Below are 17859 nucleotides of genomic sequence, written 5' to 3' on the forward strand. Positions count from 1 at the left end.
AGTGCTGTTCTGCTGGCTGTACTTTGTGTACTGTATCTATACAGATGGATGTGCAGATCCTTTTCCCTGAGGACTTTTTATAAACCACAGGTGTACAATGAAATCGCTCCCAGTCACCAGTGACTCTTGACATAACTGCTTAACAATTTCACACCTGGTCAGTTCTGAGTACCTTTTGGTCTGAGACCATTTCATATTGTTCAATAGTGTGTGCATATTGGTAGCCAGAACTCAGTATGTTAAAGGTGGTTATAACTCCTAATAAAAAATTACTATTATGATGCCTTCCTGATCATGATACATACTACATGATGTAGTTACTGCTTTGTCTCCTAACTGTCAAAATGCTGTTCATAAAAAGAAAGATTATGTTGCTGGAAATGTTATAGATATGGAATTACTTGGAATTTCCCTAGAATCTGTGGTCAATAAAAGGTAAAGCATTACACAGATGCCATGACTTCATGCAATGTCCTTGAAGGACTCAGTTAACTAAAGTTAAGCTCTATTGCTTCCTCTTCCGCTTCCACATCTACATTAGGTACCTGGGCCTTCTGGGTAAATTTCTAGTGATGTTTCAGTACATTAAATGAGTAAGATCCAGGCAGACTTGTAGAAAGAATAAATTAATGCTCAACTTGGGAAGTGTAAGATAGTTTCCTTGAAATATGATAGTCCTTCATTTTGTTTTGGTTCAGACTCCAAATTGGTTTTGAATTTATTAGGGCCCAAAGAAATAATTTCCAGCTCTATCCTGACGAGCTCTGAGTGTTTCCCTCTGGAAATGAAGAGGTCTGGTTGGTTGGAGGGGTCAGATGAATTCATTGCTCCTTAAAGCCAGTTTCTTTGTTGGACCTGACAGTTCTAGGTTCCTGGGCTGGACTATGATCCTGTCCTGTTTCTGACAGTGAACACCATCATGAGAGGCAGTGTGATACTCAGTGTGACAGGAGCGGCTCCTCTCTGTGGCTTTGATGTCTAGCAAGGGGCCAGGGAGCCAGGAGGTACCGTACAGCTCCTGGATGTGGTGTCAGGCCTGTCCTCACCTTTGCTGTGTGCCGCCATGGTGGAGGAAGAGCAATGAGGAGTGTGGGGGTGAGCACTGGGACCTGTGAAACTTGTAGACTCCATCCTAGCCACAAGCCTGAGACAGTCTTTTGTACAAAAGGTAAATCTTGCCGGACTATTAGGATCACTGGGCTTATCCCTTCCAGGATTTCTGTCTGCCTAGCTCATTCCCTGGTGAGGAATGACAACATCTCTCTCCGGTTGTCCTTTAGCCTGTGCGTATAAAGTAGAAATATTGGCATGGACATGGTGAGAATGAATTTCTCTGGGAAGCATTTTGAATTCCTGAGAAGTGAGATTGAGTTAGAAACCAGATCGGATCCATTTTTATTTCCCCCAGCATTGATCCTAGCAGCTAGCCCAGTAGCTGTTCACTGACTCTGCACTGCTAGGCCAAAAAGGTTTTCAAAGGTAATTTACTATTAAATAGCCTTATTGATGTTCCCTGGGAGGAGAGAGAGCTCTTGGGCATTCAATAAGCAGCATCTAACCTGCCAATTACATAGAAGTCATTTCCTTCAACAGCAGTAAGGGAAAGCATGCAGCCCATTTCCTGACCCTGCCTCCCCCTCCCCCCCCATCCCACTGGACATTGATAGACAATGTCTGTCACAAACTGTTTCTAGGCTTCAAATCCTGGCCTGATAGGGATGATGCAGAAGAGAGTGATAACAGTCTTTCTTCCAAATGGCCCTGAGATCTGCCTGCTCCAGAGGAAGGCCAATAGGGCACCACCCTTATGCATGGGATTGACCTGTCCTGGATTAAAGGTGGTGGTTGTGTTTGTTTCCCACACATCCAATATCAGCTTCTGACATTCCTCATGTGGTGGTCAAAGGATGGATCTTTCCTGATCACCATGCATTTAAGTAATTACAAAGGTGTGTGTGTGTGTGTGTGTGTGTGTGTGTGTGTGTGTGTGTGTGTGTGTGTGTGTGTGTGTGTGTGTGTGTGTGTGTGTGTGTGTGTGTGTGTGTGTGTGTGTGTGTGTGTGTGTGTGTGTAAGTTCTGAAGCACTGCAGGATGAAAGAGGCCCTGCTCACAGCTTTGTTTCCAGTAGGGGAGAAGTGCAAGTACTGTGACCCCCAGTGTGATGTAGAATTGAGGTGATGAGGAACGATTGCGCATGAAGATCCCCACCTTGAGGAACAGATAGGAATTTGGTAGGTAGGGATGGAGAACAAAGCGATAGTGAGGCAAAGGCTGGGTTGGGTTTGGAGAGCAGTAGGTTTGGGAGGAAGAGGGGGTGTGGGTGGGCTTAGCCAGAAGGGGAGGGAGCTGTGCCTTGGGAGAGCCCTGCATGTTCCCTGAAGGGCTATGAGTACTTCTTATACTTTTCATGTTACATGGTAAGCACACTTGTTCCCCCCCAACCCGGCTCCCCAGGCAATATTGTAGGAACTGAATAAACTCCCTCACAGACAAGTGGAACATTTTTTTGCCTGACTATCCAGTTTGTTGAACATACAACTGAAAGTTGCCTATTTTCATTCTTAAAAAAATGCAGAAATAGGGGCTGGGAAGGTGGCTCAGTGGTAGAATGCTTGCCTCACATGCATGAGGCCCGGGTTTGATTCTTCAGTACCACATAAACAGAAAAGGCCAGAAGTGGTGCTGTGTCTCAAGTGGTAGAATGCTAGCCTTGAGCTGAAGAGCTGAGGGACAGCGCCCAGGTCCAGAGATCAAGCCCCATGACTGAAAAAATAATGCAGAAATAGACAAGATAGTTGAAGGAGTCAGAGGCCATCTGGGTTCCAATGAGTGATCAGGGCCTTTCACCCCTGTTTGACAGATAGGTATAAAAACTGCAAATCCATTAGTCCCTATCCTCATCCAAAATAGGCAGGGTATATTCCTGTTCTGTGTATTATACCAATATGAGTAAATGCTATATATAATTGATTTGGCTTAATGCTCCTAGACATGCCATCCTGTTTGTCCTAAGGGATTTGTCTGATCACAGATACTCAGCCTGAGTTAATATTTTATGAGGTCCAATCATAACTGGAGTCTAGAAATGCGAAGGAAGTTGTGGGTATTGAGGACAGTTTTTTTTAAATATATTTTTGTGAAAATACTGTTCAGAGGGGTTACAATTATGTGGGTAAGATAATGAGTACATTTCTTATCAAGCATTGTAGCCTCCTGCTTTGTTTCCCCTTCCCGTCCCTTTGTATCCTCCCCTCCCCCCCACCCCCGTCCTCCCCACCACCAAAGTTGTAAAGTATTGAGGACAGTTTTACAGCACTCAGGACAGCTCAGATCCAGAGCACAAATCCCCATTTGTACTGTATCAGCACAAGTCCCACTTCCTGAATCAACTAGTACTATGGATAGTGATAAATTCTGACAGCTCTTTCTCATTATTTAGAACCTTGCCCTCCCCAAGCCATATTCATGTTGGAGTCTTAAAAACATTTATGAAGTTATTATTCCAGCATGCCCTAAAACCTATGTAACTATTAAGTCATTTAAGCCTCATAATAAGCAACTGAGGTGGGTAGATAGGTTTTGTTTTGTTTTCAGAGCCTAGGGCCTGGACCCTGGGCCTGGGAGCTGTCCCTCTGCTAGCACTCTACCATTTGCTACACCTCTACTTTTTCTGAGATTAATTGGAGATAAGAGTCTCATGGACTTTCCTTCCCTGGCTGGCTTTGAACTGGGATTCTCAGAGCTCAGCCTCCTGAGTAGCTAGGACTACAGGTCTGAGCCACTGGGTCCCGGCTTGGTAGGTAGATTTTTGCTATTCCATATTCACAAGTAAGGAAATGGAGGCCTCGTAAGTGAAGTCACTGCCCACAGTCTCACAGATAGGAAGCAACAGAGCAGAGAGCTGAACCCTGGAAATGCTCCTCGAGCCTCTGGCCTTCAGTAGGATGCATATTCCTCTTCTTCACTCATTCCTGGGCAGAGAAGGGACTGAGTTGGGATTGTCTTGTCCTCACCACTGTTAGAGCCTTTCTCCAGCACTGCTGCCTTGACATACAGGTGGCCCTGGCTCCTCCTCACAGATGACAGTGGTCTGCTGCTGATTCTTGCCAGCAAATGAGAGCCAATCTTGACAAATTTCCACCATCATCTTGTAGCCATGTAGCCATCTGCTTCCTATGTAGGATTCTTTTTTTGGGGGGGGGGGGGTCCAATCGTGGGGCCTGAACTCTGGGTCTGGGTGCTGTCCCTCAGCTCTTCAGCTCAAGGCTAGCGCTCTACCACTTGAGCCACAGCGCCACTTCCAGCTTTTTTTCTTTTTGCTTATGTGGTGCTGAGGAATCACACCCAGGGCCTCAGGCATGCAAGGCAAGAGCTCTACCACTGAGCCACCTTCCCAGCCCCCTATGTAGGATTCTTATGCTTGCTTTCCTTGTCACCAAGTACATAGGTTTGATTCATTGTCCTCTTGCCATCTACCTCATATGCAGCCAGGGTTGATCATTTTCTGACTAACTCAATGCCACTCACTTTGTGTTTGGACAGGAAGTTGCAGCCAGATGCAGGTGAGGGTGGAGCAGACAGAGACACTCACAGGTGGATTCTGGTGTGGAAGGGGAATAGTGCTGTGCAGGGGGCTCTTGTATTCATGTGAACTGCTCAGTAGGTACCTTGAGAGATCTATTTATAATAACTTCTGACTTTCAGGCAGCTTCTTCCTCATCAAGCATAGTGTTTGTTATACAGTAGATGCTCTGCAGCATGAATGAGTTCCTGACTGAATTTCCAAGTTCTTTTGGTAAATGGCATCTCCAAGGGCCCTGTAGATGTTCTTTCCCCTGCTGTTATGGGGGTTGTAGTTCCTCCATCTGGCACTTCGTTCCTGGATGACTGGATAGTCTCTCTCTCTCTCTCTCTCTCTCTCTCTCTCTCTCTCTCTCTCTCTCTCTCTCTCTCTCTCTCTCTCTCTCTCTCTCTCTCTCTCTCTTCCTTTCTCCCTCCCTCCCTCCTATATTAGCTCAGACTGTGGCTGGTATTCAAGATTGGGTTAAGTGCCACAGATTTGGCTTCTTTGTGGAAACTGACAAGAGCCTAACTTTCAAGAGCCTAACTATACAGGCCCAGGGTTTTATTTTCTCATTGGCATGAACAGTTCCCGTATCACACCAATGTTCAGCAGGTTGATCATGCAGCAGTTTTCTTTTCTGTGTGTTTTTGCAGCCTTGTCCTCGCCACACCAGCGAGCTTCTGCCAAGATGAAGCCCATTGAAGAAGGGGTGGAAGACGATGATGAGGTATTTGAACCAGTGTCTCTAAAGACACTTCAAGCCCATCAGTTGCCTTGATCAGAATTGAAGCTGTCAAGCTGGAAGTTATCCTGAAGAGATCCTGAGAAATACCAGCCCTGTTTCGTTATTCTACTTCAGTGCATTCAGGCCCACAGAATTTAGGGCAGGCAAGGAAGAAGGTCAGAGGTAGATGGTTATTTCACTCATCCTCTGTTTGTCCAGCTTTATAAGTTAAATCGAGCCTTCTGACTAAAACTCATTCTATTTTAAGATATATATCCTCACAGTATTTTCTAGTGACAGTACATTGTTTTAACTTAATTTTAGGGCTCTATCAATGCATATGTCTCTCTCTCTTTTTCTCCAAATTGTGGCTCATTTTCCTCACAGATTTTTTTTTCCCTCTCACATGGCAATTTAAAATGAGTTGTCCACTTGGTCATTTTAACAAACAGTGTAAGATAAAATTGAGCTTGAAGTAATAATATTAAGAATCAGGCAGTCTTGTGCTTTGTTCAGTAAACTTTTTAAGGGGAAAATGTAGCAAAGGGTGTAATTTTGACTGGCTTCTTTTACTTCTCAGTCAGAAGGTGACTTCTGCTAGGTCCTTTTACTTACATGAGCAATGTGTCAATAATGAGCATCTTCTCAGTGCACTCACATTACCCGTATGGCAGGCCATTTATCATTGAATGTGAAACCTGAAGCAGGAATGATAACAAATAGCAGTGTTTCTCAGCTTAGTGCCAACTTTTTGGGGGGGGGGGCTAAACTCAATTTCTTTGTGATTTGAAGCCATTTTGCCTCACATGCTCAGTCATGGGAAGCTGAGGACTGGGCTGGAGGAGAGCTAACAGCCGTGCTACAGGATGAGCTAACTAAAGATCAACGTCATCCTTTGATCCATTTCTGGAGTCCCACATGGTTCCTTTACAGGCACAGAAATCTCTAAATAGAGTGTGACAAGCTAAGAGTGACAGTGCAAGTTAGTAAGCCCAGCACTTGAGAGACAGAGGAAGGGAAATCTTGAGTTCAAGGCTAGCCTTGGCTACACAATGAAAACCTATCTCTAATCATCATCATCATCATCATCATCATCATCATCATCATCATCATCATCATCATCATCATCATCATCATAGTAATAGTCAGTGTGCCCCATACTAAGTGCCAGAACTGTGGATGTGGACACAGACATCAAGAAGAGTACACCACAGGCTGAGCCATGGAGACTCAGTCTAAGTGTTGCTATGAAGGCTTCAATGGCAGATCACTCATTTGTACTGGTCATGTTTTAGGGCCCAGTGATATTTGGCTGGAGAATGAGAGAGCAGCTTGGCTTCCATCAGGCTGATTGGTGGCTGTGGCACTGCATTGAGGAGGCATTGATTGGCTAGGCAACTCAATCCATCATGTTTATTTTGTTTCATCCCCTGGAAGCAGCTTAACAAGTCCCCTGCTATGTGTAATAGCTAAGAAAAGTTCCCAGTGAAGGCATGTTCTGGTGAAGCGTTTCTGGACATGAGGTAATTTCTCTGCTAGAAAAGAGAAACAAGCTAGTCTAGGCCCACCTACCCACCCCTCTTCCCGGAAGCCAGCTTCGCTTTTCACTTGAGTTCAGTTTGTACACTAGGTCTCCTTGAGGACATTTACACACAACTGAGAATCCACCTTCCTCCACCTCTGTCAAATATTGGCTCCTTTTCCGATTAGAAAGGCCAATGATTCTACTTTATTGATGTAACAGGCTTTTGTGTGTGCTTAGCTAGGAGTTTCTTTCAGAGAAAAGAAGCAATGTGAATGACAGCCTTGACTTGAAGATTGCCATGGTCTATGAGGTGGAACTAGCCTTCTATGTACTGGAAACCATGCCTGGGATGATGTGATAATATTGGCATAGCTTTGTGGTGGTAGGGGGAGGCAGGGGGACTGGGGGACCTTGGAGTAGGGTTGAGAGCTCTGTTAGTTTACACAGCTAAAAGTAGGTGATATAAAATCATCTTCTGCTGTTACTGAAATGTGGGTTTTTATTGAAATGTATGTGTATGGTGTCACTGATAATGGAGATTAGAATCTCAAGATTAGGAATCTTTAAAAAGCCATTTTCCCTGAATGAGAAACATAAGCCAGTGTTTAAAGGCATGCCCCCTAGGGAACACAATGAGCCTCAGGAAAAAGGAGCCACAGCCACTGAAGAGCCCTCCCACCCACATAGACTGGACTGTGAAGTAGCAGATAAGAAAACCGTTTTCCTGGATGACTTTAAATTCGTTTAACCAGATGAACAAGTGTATCATTGTTCGGTGTTAAAAAAAAAAAAAAAAACACCACATAAAAACACGCTTGCTGCCCATGTCTGCAGTAAGATACTTCCAGTGTTTCCTTGGCATTCATTCATTCATTCATGATCAAAATTTAGAAAATGATCTGTAAAAATTGTTCTCTATATAGTCTCCCAATCTATGATTTTACATGCAAGATCAAGTCATTTGTTTGAATCTGAAATTAGTATTTATGCCAGAATGTGTCATTTCAAATATTTTGCAAACTTTTGTAATACCTATATTTATAAAGCCAATAGCACAGATATAAATCCTCAGTGATGCTTAAGTTAGTAATAATGGGTGCTCTATCATTATTTTTTTAGTTGCCACCTTTGGTTTTTCTTTGTTCCCTATCACCAAATAGTGATACAGTGATAGGGAGCATTGGACCTTTTGGGGCTCTGCTGCTCAGTGTGTGTCTTCAGATGCCATTTTGCTACCTGCCTCCCCTTTATATGTGTCTGAAGCTTTGCTAGCTCTATGAATGGAGCTACCTGTGTTTGCTTCTTAGGTCTCACTGTGGTTTTCCAAACCAATTCAATTAGATGCTGGCAAATGTAACCTACACACTGCCCGCTCTCCAGTGCACCTGGCAGCCCATGGCAGACAGGTCAGTCCCTACCTTTGTCTCTGTGTCTTCCTATGGACCCCAGGGTACAGCTTCCAAGGATTCTCATTGTTCAAAATGAATCCATTTCATCAGTCATTTGTTTGACCCTGTCATGCTTCAGTTTCTCCTCCTCTCCCCTTTTCCAACACTGGTTTGCCAACCTCCCTTCTAACTGTTGCCAAGCAGAGGTATTAGAATTCCCACCTGTCCCCAGGGTTTGATAGGACACTATGCAGGAGCGCCAGGCTGGCCATCTCACTGCTAGGGTTCTGTGCTTCGCAGGCCACACTCTCACTGACGTTGCCATGTTTTGTCCATCACAGAACCACCAACACTCTTGGTCTCAGTGTCATCAGTTTAAGAAACCTGCTTTTTCTGTTGTATTTGCAACCTAGTTTTTAAAACTCACAAAGATTTCACGAGTGCTTTATACCTACACATTTTAGGAAGCTATTTTTAAGTGCCATTTACCTTGATAAGCTTTACTTTCTAATAAAGATAAATCATGTCTGATTAGAGCCCTACAGCTTAAAGAACCTTCATATATTACTGTTTGATCAAATAAATTTCTTACTTAGAAAAATGTGTTTATTTCACTCCTTTTACACGTGGCTGACTTGGTTGGTTTGATTTTTGTTGCTTGGTTATAATGAGAATTGCTCTGGTTTAGTCTAAACATACAGCGGCAGGGTTGCTCTTGGTTGGATGAATTTCTGAAGCTCTGTGCAACTGGCCTGGCCGTCTCTGACGAGGGAAGAAGAGGACTGTGGGGACAGCACCACCGTGGAAGAAGACTGCAGAGCTCCCCCATGAGGATTGTGAAGTGCAGCCTTTCATTCACCATTCCCAACATTCCCTTCTCATTGATCAGGCCTTGTACAATGAGGAGTCACCTGAAGGAGTCAGAGAACCTCCCTTGGATCTGTTCTGGGGCAGAGGAGGGGACAGTCTGCTCTTCCATCATCCTTCCAATACTGCAGATCTGTCAGCTCACTTTGTGGCTAGACCCCAATATGAAGGAATCTTATGCTACCATAAAAGGAATGGATTTTGTGGCTCTTAGAGCCATGTCACCAAGGTCTGATGTCTAGATTCCCAGCTGTCCACTTCCTGTTGAGCAGCTGTGGAGCAACTTCCTGAGTTCAGCTGTGGTGTTCATCCTGAGAGCTCTTGGGAGTTGTCTGTGGGTTTCCTGTCAAATGTGGCTGCAGCCTGCCATGAGGCAACACTGACAGGCCCTGGCTGGGGATTCGTGAGCACATAGGTGGCAGCGAAGAGGAGAAGGCTCCTGGCTTGCATCACTGCTCATTTCCTGGCTAGAGACATGGCCAAGGTCCACATTTGACTAAAAAGCCGGAGTTTCTTCCTTAGGATGAACTGAGAGGCCTTTGCAATAATGGAGAGATGCTGAATAAGTAACTGGACACCTAGTGGAAGAATCTAAGCAGAAGATAAGGATTTCCAGGCTGAAAACAGCACTGTGAATGTGATAGCTTCCAAAGGCATGATGTTCTTGTTTGTGACATGTTTTTCTCACAATGAAAAAAATTTTTAAAACCGCTCAATGAGCCCAGCACCAGGTTCATCCCTATAATCCTAGCTACTCAGGAGGCTGAGATAGGAGGATTGTGCTTCAAAGTCAGCCCAGGCAGAAAAATCTGTGAGGCTCTTACAGCCAATTAACTATGATATTTTCTTCATATACATTAATCAAAATAGCATTACAGAATATTGAACATAAAGCAGACATGAGACACCAGCTCTGGCTTCTGTTAAGCTGGATTTGTTCAAGTTTGCGAGAAATAAGCTAGGTACTAGTGGCTCACATCTGTTATTCCAGCTACTCAGGAAACTAAGAACTAGAGGATCTCAGTTTAAAACCAGTACAGGCAGAAAAGCCTGTGTGATTCCATCTTCAAAATAACAACCCCCATAAAAGATAAACTGGAGGTGTGGCTCAAGTGGCAGAGCAGCAGCCAAGCAATTCAAGGCCTGGGTTTGAATCCCAGCATGGCTTAAAGCAGAAAACAATGCCATTGAAAAAAATTATTAATGGTTTCCTGAAAATAAAGTTTTGTGAAAGTTTTAAGAGAAATTTTTTTATGTGAACAGGGAATGGGCTTATTATTTTTTAATGAAATAAAAAATATTTTCTAATCATCTCTGCTTCTGGCCTGTGCACCCTTCCACATCCAGGTTCTTATAATAAAAGCCCAACTTGGTTCCTCTGTCTCTGTCCTCAGGGAATGAGAGAGAGCTATGGCTGCAGAGCGGAGTTTCCTGGCATGGTGATTCTTACCCCTGGCTACATGTCCAAATCAGACATTCTCCTGCAATTCATCTGGGCAGCAGGAGTCTCTAAGCTTCAAAATTGGTCCAGTGCATTCAAGAGGCTTTCCTTGTTTAGCCTACTGGCCCGGGCACCTTAAGATAGCATTCCCCCTCAGAATCAGAACATAGCCAGCTCTATAAGCTATCCAAGAAGAAAAACAAAATCAACATTTTAATTAGTAAGATGGTGCCTCCAGCCCCACGTTTTTACACTTTGGATGTTTATTACTAAAAGGCCGAGAAGTATGATCAAAGAAGATGGTTTTGCTCTAGACAAGGATCATTACCAATGTCAGCATGATGTACACCACCTCTGCCTTCTCTTAACAGCATTCAAGAAGAGCTAAGAATTATATTTTTCCAATCAAAAGTTTTATGAGGCAGGCTTGTAGGTTGATTATATGAAATACTGATGTTCACATTGTAGCTATGAGGCTATGAAAAATTTTTATTTCAGAGCAAGGGAAGAGTACCCTCTGGTGGTTCTAAGCAGCAATACACGTCATGGTCACTAGTCATAAAATGTGAAAACCCAAGGCATCTGGTTGTTAAAAGCAAGTCTTTTTTGGTTTTTTTGTTTTTTGGTCGGTCGTGGGGCTTTGGGCCTGGGCGCTGTCCCTCAGCTCTTCAGCTCAAGGTGAGCACTCTACCACTTCAGCCATAGCACCACTTCCGGTTTTCTAGTGTTTTATTGGAGGTAAGAGTCTCACAGACTCCTGCCCCGGCTGGCTTTGAACTGCGATCCTCAGATCTCAGCCTCCTGAGTAGCTAGGATTGCAGGTGTGAGCCACCGGCACCCGGTGCAAGTCTTTTTGTAAATCATAGAAATAAACATCTAGAACATGTAGTGTATGTAGACATTGTGTAATGTCTTCAAATATGTGCTCTTGGGTAAGGAACAGACTGGAAAAGGCATAGTTGAAGAATGAAAGCTCAGAATTGTTTATCCTGACATTAGGATCTCAGATATTCTCTTTTATTGAGGAGAGGAACAGAGAGGCATGTCTATGTGCATATGATCATACAAAATATTTACTGACATGAACTCCAGGAAATGGAAACGAGGACTTTTCCTTCTTGGCATTTTTTGTTTTCTTTTTTGTTTGTTTATATGTCTTTGGGAATGAAAAGAGAGACAGAAGTAGAGGGACAAAGGGTGAACAAATGCAACAATGGTACTCACTGAAAATTATGTTGAAAATGAACTATACAATGTAGGTGTGGGATGGGAAGGAAAAACTGGGAGAGAGCGAGAGAAGGGGTGACATTGCCCCTTATGTAACTGTAACCCTTCTGTACACCACTATAATAATTTTTTAATATTAAAAAGCCAGAATTAGAGCTGTGGCTCAAGTGGTAGAGTACCAACTTTGAGCAAAAAAGCTAAGGGATAGTCATCAGGCCCTGAGTTCAAGCTTTAGTAACAGCACACGCACACACACACACACACACACACACACACACACACACACACACACACACACACACACACACACACACACACACACACACACACACACAAATGCTTTGTGCATATGACGGAAACTATGACCATTATAAATTAGGCAAGTTAAAGGTTAAAAGGGTGGGTTGGGCTGGGAAGGTGGCTCAGTGGTAGAGCACTTGCCTTGCATACCTGAGGCCCTGGGTTCAATTCCTCAGCACCACATAAGCTCCAGCTTTTGCCGGAAGTGGCGCTGTGTCTCAAATTGTAGAGCTCTAGCCTTGAGCTGAAGAGCTGAGGGACAGCGCCCAGGCCCAGAGTTCAGGCCCCATGAATGGATCCCCCCCCCCAAAAAAAAGGGTGGGTGATAAAATGTAAGCAAAGGAAAGATTCAGTGAAACTAGTAAAGCTATTATTGAATATGGATATTTGTCAGAACGTTTGTACAGGTATATACATTTGTACAGGTACATACACACAAACACAAACATCCAGTACTCACTTCCTTTCACTTGTGCCGATGGCTTTCCCATCCTATACAATCTATTTCCCTTCCAATTACTCTGATTTTTTTTCTATCTGCCCCATTTGCACTATCAAAAATAAATTTTAAGTGAGATGCCTGTAATCCTAGCTACTTAGGAGTATGAGATCTGAGGATGGTCATTTAAACCCAGCCTGGGAATGGGTAATTACAAAAAAGGAGGGTGGCACCAGGGGAGAGGGGTAGAGAATGAAGAAGGGTAGGGGAGCATACAATCAAGAATTCACTGTATATACACAAAATTAAGAAAAGTAAGGGAAGGGGTGGGTTGAAGGGAGTGACACTGATCAAGATGCACTGTACTGATAAACTGCTTTGTTAAATAGCACCTCCTTTGTACAACTACTTTAAAATAATTTTTTAAAACAGATTTTTGCATGAAGCCCTGGGTTCGATTCCTCAGTACCACATAAACAGAAAAAGCCAGAAGTGGCACTGTGGCTGAAGTGGTAGAATGCTAGCCTTGAGTAAAAGAAGCTCAGGAACAGTGCTCAGGTCCTGAGTTCAAGCCTCAGGACGGGCCCAAAACAGAAAACAAACAAACAAAAACAGATTTTTTTTTATACCTACAAAGAAAAGATTATAGATTTCTTTGGGGTAGGTAGATAACGTACCTGTTGGTAACTTAGTTTTAGGCTTTGTTAAGTTTGGCCTGTCTCAAATTTCACCCTTTTGCCTAAGTTCTGAGCTTTGGTACTAGGGCATGATTATTCCTTGACTACAAACCTCTGGTGTATACATAGACAACAATCTTAGCGTGTTTATCAGGACCCATCTAATTCACTATCTATAAACAAAGCAAAGACAATCATCAGTGCCTGAGTTCCCAGCCAAGAGCAGCAAAAGTGAGACAGAGGGTATCTAGTGTAAGGACCATCCTGAACATTAGCATCTTCTCAAGTTTTTGGTCCCTAGGCATCTGCTCTTAGTTGCTGTTTCCTGCTGAGTCTTAAGAATCACTTACAGTCTTGACAAGGAATCTGTATGACAATTTTGGAGGCTTCCAGTGTTTGTCCTTCAATTTTCTGTTGTTCCTCTCAGCAAGACTGCCACTTCCTGTTGAGTTTCACTTCCAGTGACACCCCAGGCAGGAACATGTTCTCCTGACAAAGACAGATTTATTGAAGGAGGTGCTGACCTCAGGAGAGTCCCCTTTTCCAAGATTTGCAGCTCCCAAGCTCCTAGCTGCCCCAGTGCCTTCTAAATGTTGGGTTTCCATGCTCTGTCCAGTCAACTAGATCCTTTCTTGATGTCTGGCACCCACACTTCACATCCTGGGCTCTTACCTTTTGTTGATGTGGTCTCTTTTTCTTTTCCTTTTTGTGCTAGCCCTGGGGGGTTGAACTCTGGATGCTGTCCCTGAGCTTGCTTTCGCTTGAGGCTCATGTTCTACTTGACTACAGCACCATTTCCGGCTTTCTGGTAATTAATTGGAGGTAAGTCTCATGGACTTTCCTGCCCAGGCTGGCTTTGAATCCTGATCCCCTTGTATCAGTCTCCTAAATAGCTAGGATTACAGAGGTGAGCCACCAATGCCCTTCTGGTTGGGAATTCCCTCCATGTAAGCAATCTACCCTGTGAGTCCCCACCTGTGTCTGATTAACCATCTTTACAGATATGACAAACACTGAATGACAGATGTGAGGAAAAAGTATAAGGCTCCAAACCACATACAAAGTGACCTAAGTTAAGTCACCTCCATCTGTCTAGGCATATGCACACATATCTATTCTGACCAAAATAAAATTTAAAATGCTCATGGGTATTTACAGGCAACAGGACTGTAACTGTTTTAAAAAAAAATGCTTTTAAAGGCTTTTCCACATTTTAAAAATTAATTTTAAAATGTTACTGATTATTTTCAGGTGATGCTGTGTATTTCTTTTCTTTTCTTTTTTGTTGGTCATGGGGCCTGAACTATGGGCCTGGGCACTGTCCCTCAGCTCTTCAGCTCAAGGCTAGCACTCTACCACATGAGCCACAGCGCCACTTCCAGTGTTTTCTGCTTATGGGGTGCTAAAGAATCGAACCCAGGGCCTCAGGCATGCAAGGCAAGCACTCTACCACTGAGCTACCTTCCCAGCCCCATGTACTTCTCTTTTTTAAAGCTAGGTTTCATATACTCTAAGGTAAAGCACAATTTTTTTTTAACAAAAGAGCTTTTAGAAAGCTCTTTATATCCTAAGAAAAGTACATCATCTACTATTGTACAAACATATGAAATAGTATTTCCTGGAAGTGTACATGTAAAAACGGTTGGTTGCTGTTTATGCCGCAACTAATATATAAAATATACACATATATATATAAAACTATTAGTTATATATATATGTGTATATTTTATATATATTATATATTTTTATGTATATGTATTGGTTATATATATAACAATATATAACCAATATTTATACATATATACATAAAAATATATTTTTGGGGGTCGGTCATGGGGTTTGAACTCTGGGCTTGGGCGCTATCCCTCAGCTCTTCAGCTCAAGGTGAGCGCTCTACAGCTTGAGCCACAGCGCCACTTCCAATTTTCTAGTGGTTTACTGGAGATGAGTCTCACAGACTTTCCTTGCCTGGACTGGCTTTGAACCGTGATCCTCAAATCTCAGCCTCCTGAGTAGCTAGGATTACAGGCTTGAGCCACCAGCGCCCAGCTTCTAAAATATATTTAAAAAAAAATAGGAGCCATAGTAGAATACCTAAAGTCGTCATCGTCATCAACATCATCATTATCATCATCATCATCATCATCATCAAGTATCAAGTAGGAAGTTAAGTTCAACTATGGAACAGGATCACTTATAGAACTTCAGTTTACACAACTTGTTCAATTCACAGTCACGTAAGTATCTAGTACTGGTATACCCCTGTGTGATTGTTCTTTTCCATTTCTTTACATATATTAGGAAAACCCTGTAAGAAAATTCTAAAATGACTTACTTCTCCAAAAGGCTTTGAATTTTTCTTTCAGGCCATTCTTTCTGACTACTAAGTATGTCTTGACTGGCAAGCTTGTACATTCCTGGCTGGGTCTATAGGACAATTCCCTGTGATGACAAGGACTTGCTATCTTGATTTACTTTGTGCTGAGTTCCATGCTAACCACCACTACTTGAGAACATGCTAAAGCCATTGAATATGCTCACTGGTATAATTCTCCTTTATCTTTTTCTTTTTTCTTTTTTTTTTTTTTTGTCGGTCATGGGGCTTGAACTCTGCGCCTGGGCGCTGTCCCTGTGCTCTTCAGCTCAAGGGGAGCACTCTACCACTTGAGCCACAGCACCACTTCCGGTTTTCTAGTGGTTTATTGGAGATAAGAGTCTCACAGACTTTCCTGCCCGGGCTGGCTTTGAACTGCGATCCTCAGATCTCAGCCTCCTGAGTAGCTAGGATTACAGGTGTGAGCCACTGGCGCCCGGCTTATAATTCTCCTTAAATAGCCTTGTAGCCATTTCTTTAAATTTACGAATCACATAAGTCATGAAAAATGTCCAAAGCCCATCATAAATGCCAATGTTACAGTTTTTATTTTTAATGAAGTAGCTTTTTGCCTCAAAACATCCACAATGAACAGAATAAGACATTAGGCACGTGATGAGAATATAAAACCCATGTCTGCAGAAACAGTCTTAAAGTCCATCAAGGCAACTGAACAAAAGTGAAGTGACATTCCAAACATCCACTTTGTTGTCCTTCAAAAACACAGCTTAAGAGTTTGCTTTTAAGTTTTCACTCGTAAACAATGTTAAGTCAAAATAGACAATGAGGTAATCTAAATACTATACAGGATAATTTTAAAATGCTAGATAAACACTGTATTAAAAATACACAGAAATCAAGGTTCACTTTGGTCTCTAGTACGGTTAGACTTGTTAATATCAAAAAAGCAACACATACGAATTAAAGCCAGCTTGGTAGGTAGGTGCCATAGGTTGACAGATGTAAGTGATTTAAGAGGTAGTCAACACCATTGTTGTCAAGCTGGTAACTCTCACAAATGTTAAGCCATAGATGTATTAAATATTATAATACTTTATCACATGACAATACTTTACCATAATTTTGCAGCTTTGTTCCAAGCATAAAATTTAACAATGAATCCTATCAATCTCTCCCTCTAACTGAACAACTAGGACACAGATCACATAACCACCACATCTCCTTGGTACTTTCAACAAGTTGGTTTTTCCTAACCACAAATCTCATTAAGACATCTAGAATCAAAGTCAGGGCAGTTGTACTTGAACATACTTTCCTGGATTTTATAACCAAAAAGGAAACAAATATATATATTTTATGATAAACATTTCTCAGAGAAAACAGATAAATTAACTTAAATTAACTTTAAGACTTAATGAGATTTCTCGTGTCCTGTATAATTAATCTTACAGTGAATGTTACAAAGTATATTAATACTTATGAGCTTCTATTCACAAACTAAATACAACCAGCAGTAACTTGGGGCTACACGGGTGCAAAATCAAACTGAGCCAAAATTACAAAAAAAAAGGGGGGGCAATGAAAACATCTCATATTGGAGGTGGGCCAATGCTAATAACATGATGGTTCTTAATCTTTACATTGCACACTAAAACTTCCAAGTTAAAAGCAGGTAAAAATCTTTCAATTGTAAAAATACATCCAAACACTAGAAATGCAAGTATAATTGTTTCCACTATAATCTGCCATGCAGCAAATGAGTGGCTCACAGGGCTAAGAGACTGGTAGGACATCTTTTATAGGTATTACATTTGTGCGAGGTGGAGACAGCTTAATTCACAAGCATATTGGCCCACCATTAGTAACCCCTGCAGACTGGTGCTCCCCCTCAGTAGCTATGAATGGCACTGTATTTTTAGGTTACTTGGTGAGCCAGTGCTAGTTATTTGCCTAGGGATGCTGCAATGTGCTTTGGCTGCAGGGCAGTGGAGACTAGTAAATGAAGGAGATTGGCATCTTTACACTGTTTGCCCAGGAAAGTACAACTAAACACACTTTTACTCTTTCAGCTCCCCCTTCCTACATTCTACTACAGGGGGCTATTTTACAAGATTGCTTCAGTGTTCTGTTTTGGTCAAGTTGAAGAGCTCCCGTAATTCTTTAAATACATGACAGCCTTAAAGAAATGCTTGGAGAGGACGCTAACTAAATGAGATGCTTCATTGTTCACAAGTATTTGGGAGATATGTGCAGCTGTGGACTGGTATGTGTGATATAGATATAAAAGGTCTGTACCCAAGGATTACCAGACAGTGTAAGGCTGGAGCAGCATAAAGGTGTGCTATGTATCAACTATGAGGTAGCCTTTTGCT

At 42.5% G+C, this 17859-nt stretch overlaps 1 protein-coding gene across 4 annotated transcripts in view; it reads left to right on the forward strand.

Annotated features, from left to right (window-relative positions):
* The window catches only part of Popdc1 (popeye domain cAMP effector 1), a 37942-nt gene extending 27566 nt beyond the window's left edge, over positions 1-10376 (forward strand). For 3 of the 4 annotated variants that reach the window (XM_070010528.1, XM_070010527.1, XM_070010530.1), the window contains one exon: positions 5218-10376. In XM_070010528.1, the coding sequence (XP_069866629.1) occupies positions 5218-5342 (125 nt within the window). In that variant the 3' untranslated portion in view covers positions 5343-10376. The remainder of the gene's footprint in view (positions 1-5217) is intronic. The other variant, XM_070010531.1, reaches the window with a different exon arrangement.
* The last annotated feature ends 7483 nt before the right edge of the window (positions 10377-17859 follow it).

The sequence above is a fragment of the Dipodomys merriami genome, unplaced genomic scaffold (assembly GCF_024711535.1).
Source record: "Dipodomys merriami isolate MVZ:Mamm:240054 unplaced genomic scaffold, mDipMer1.0.p SCAF_8, whole genome shotgun sequence".
Classification (NCBI taxonomy): Eukaryota; Metazoa; Chordata; class Mammalia; order Rodentia; family Heteromyidae; genus Dipodomys; species Dipodomys merriami.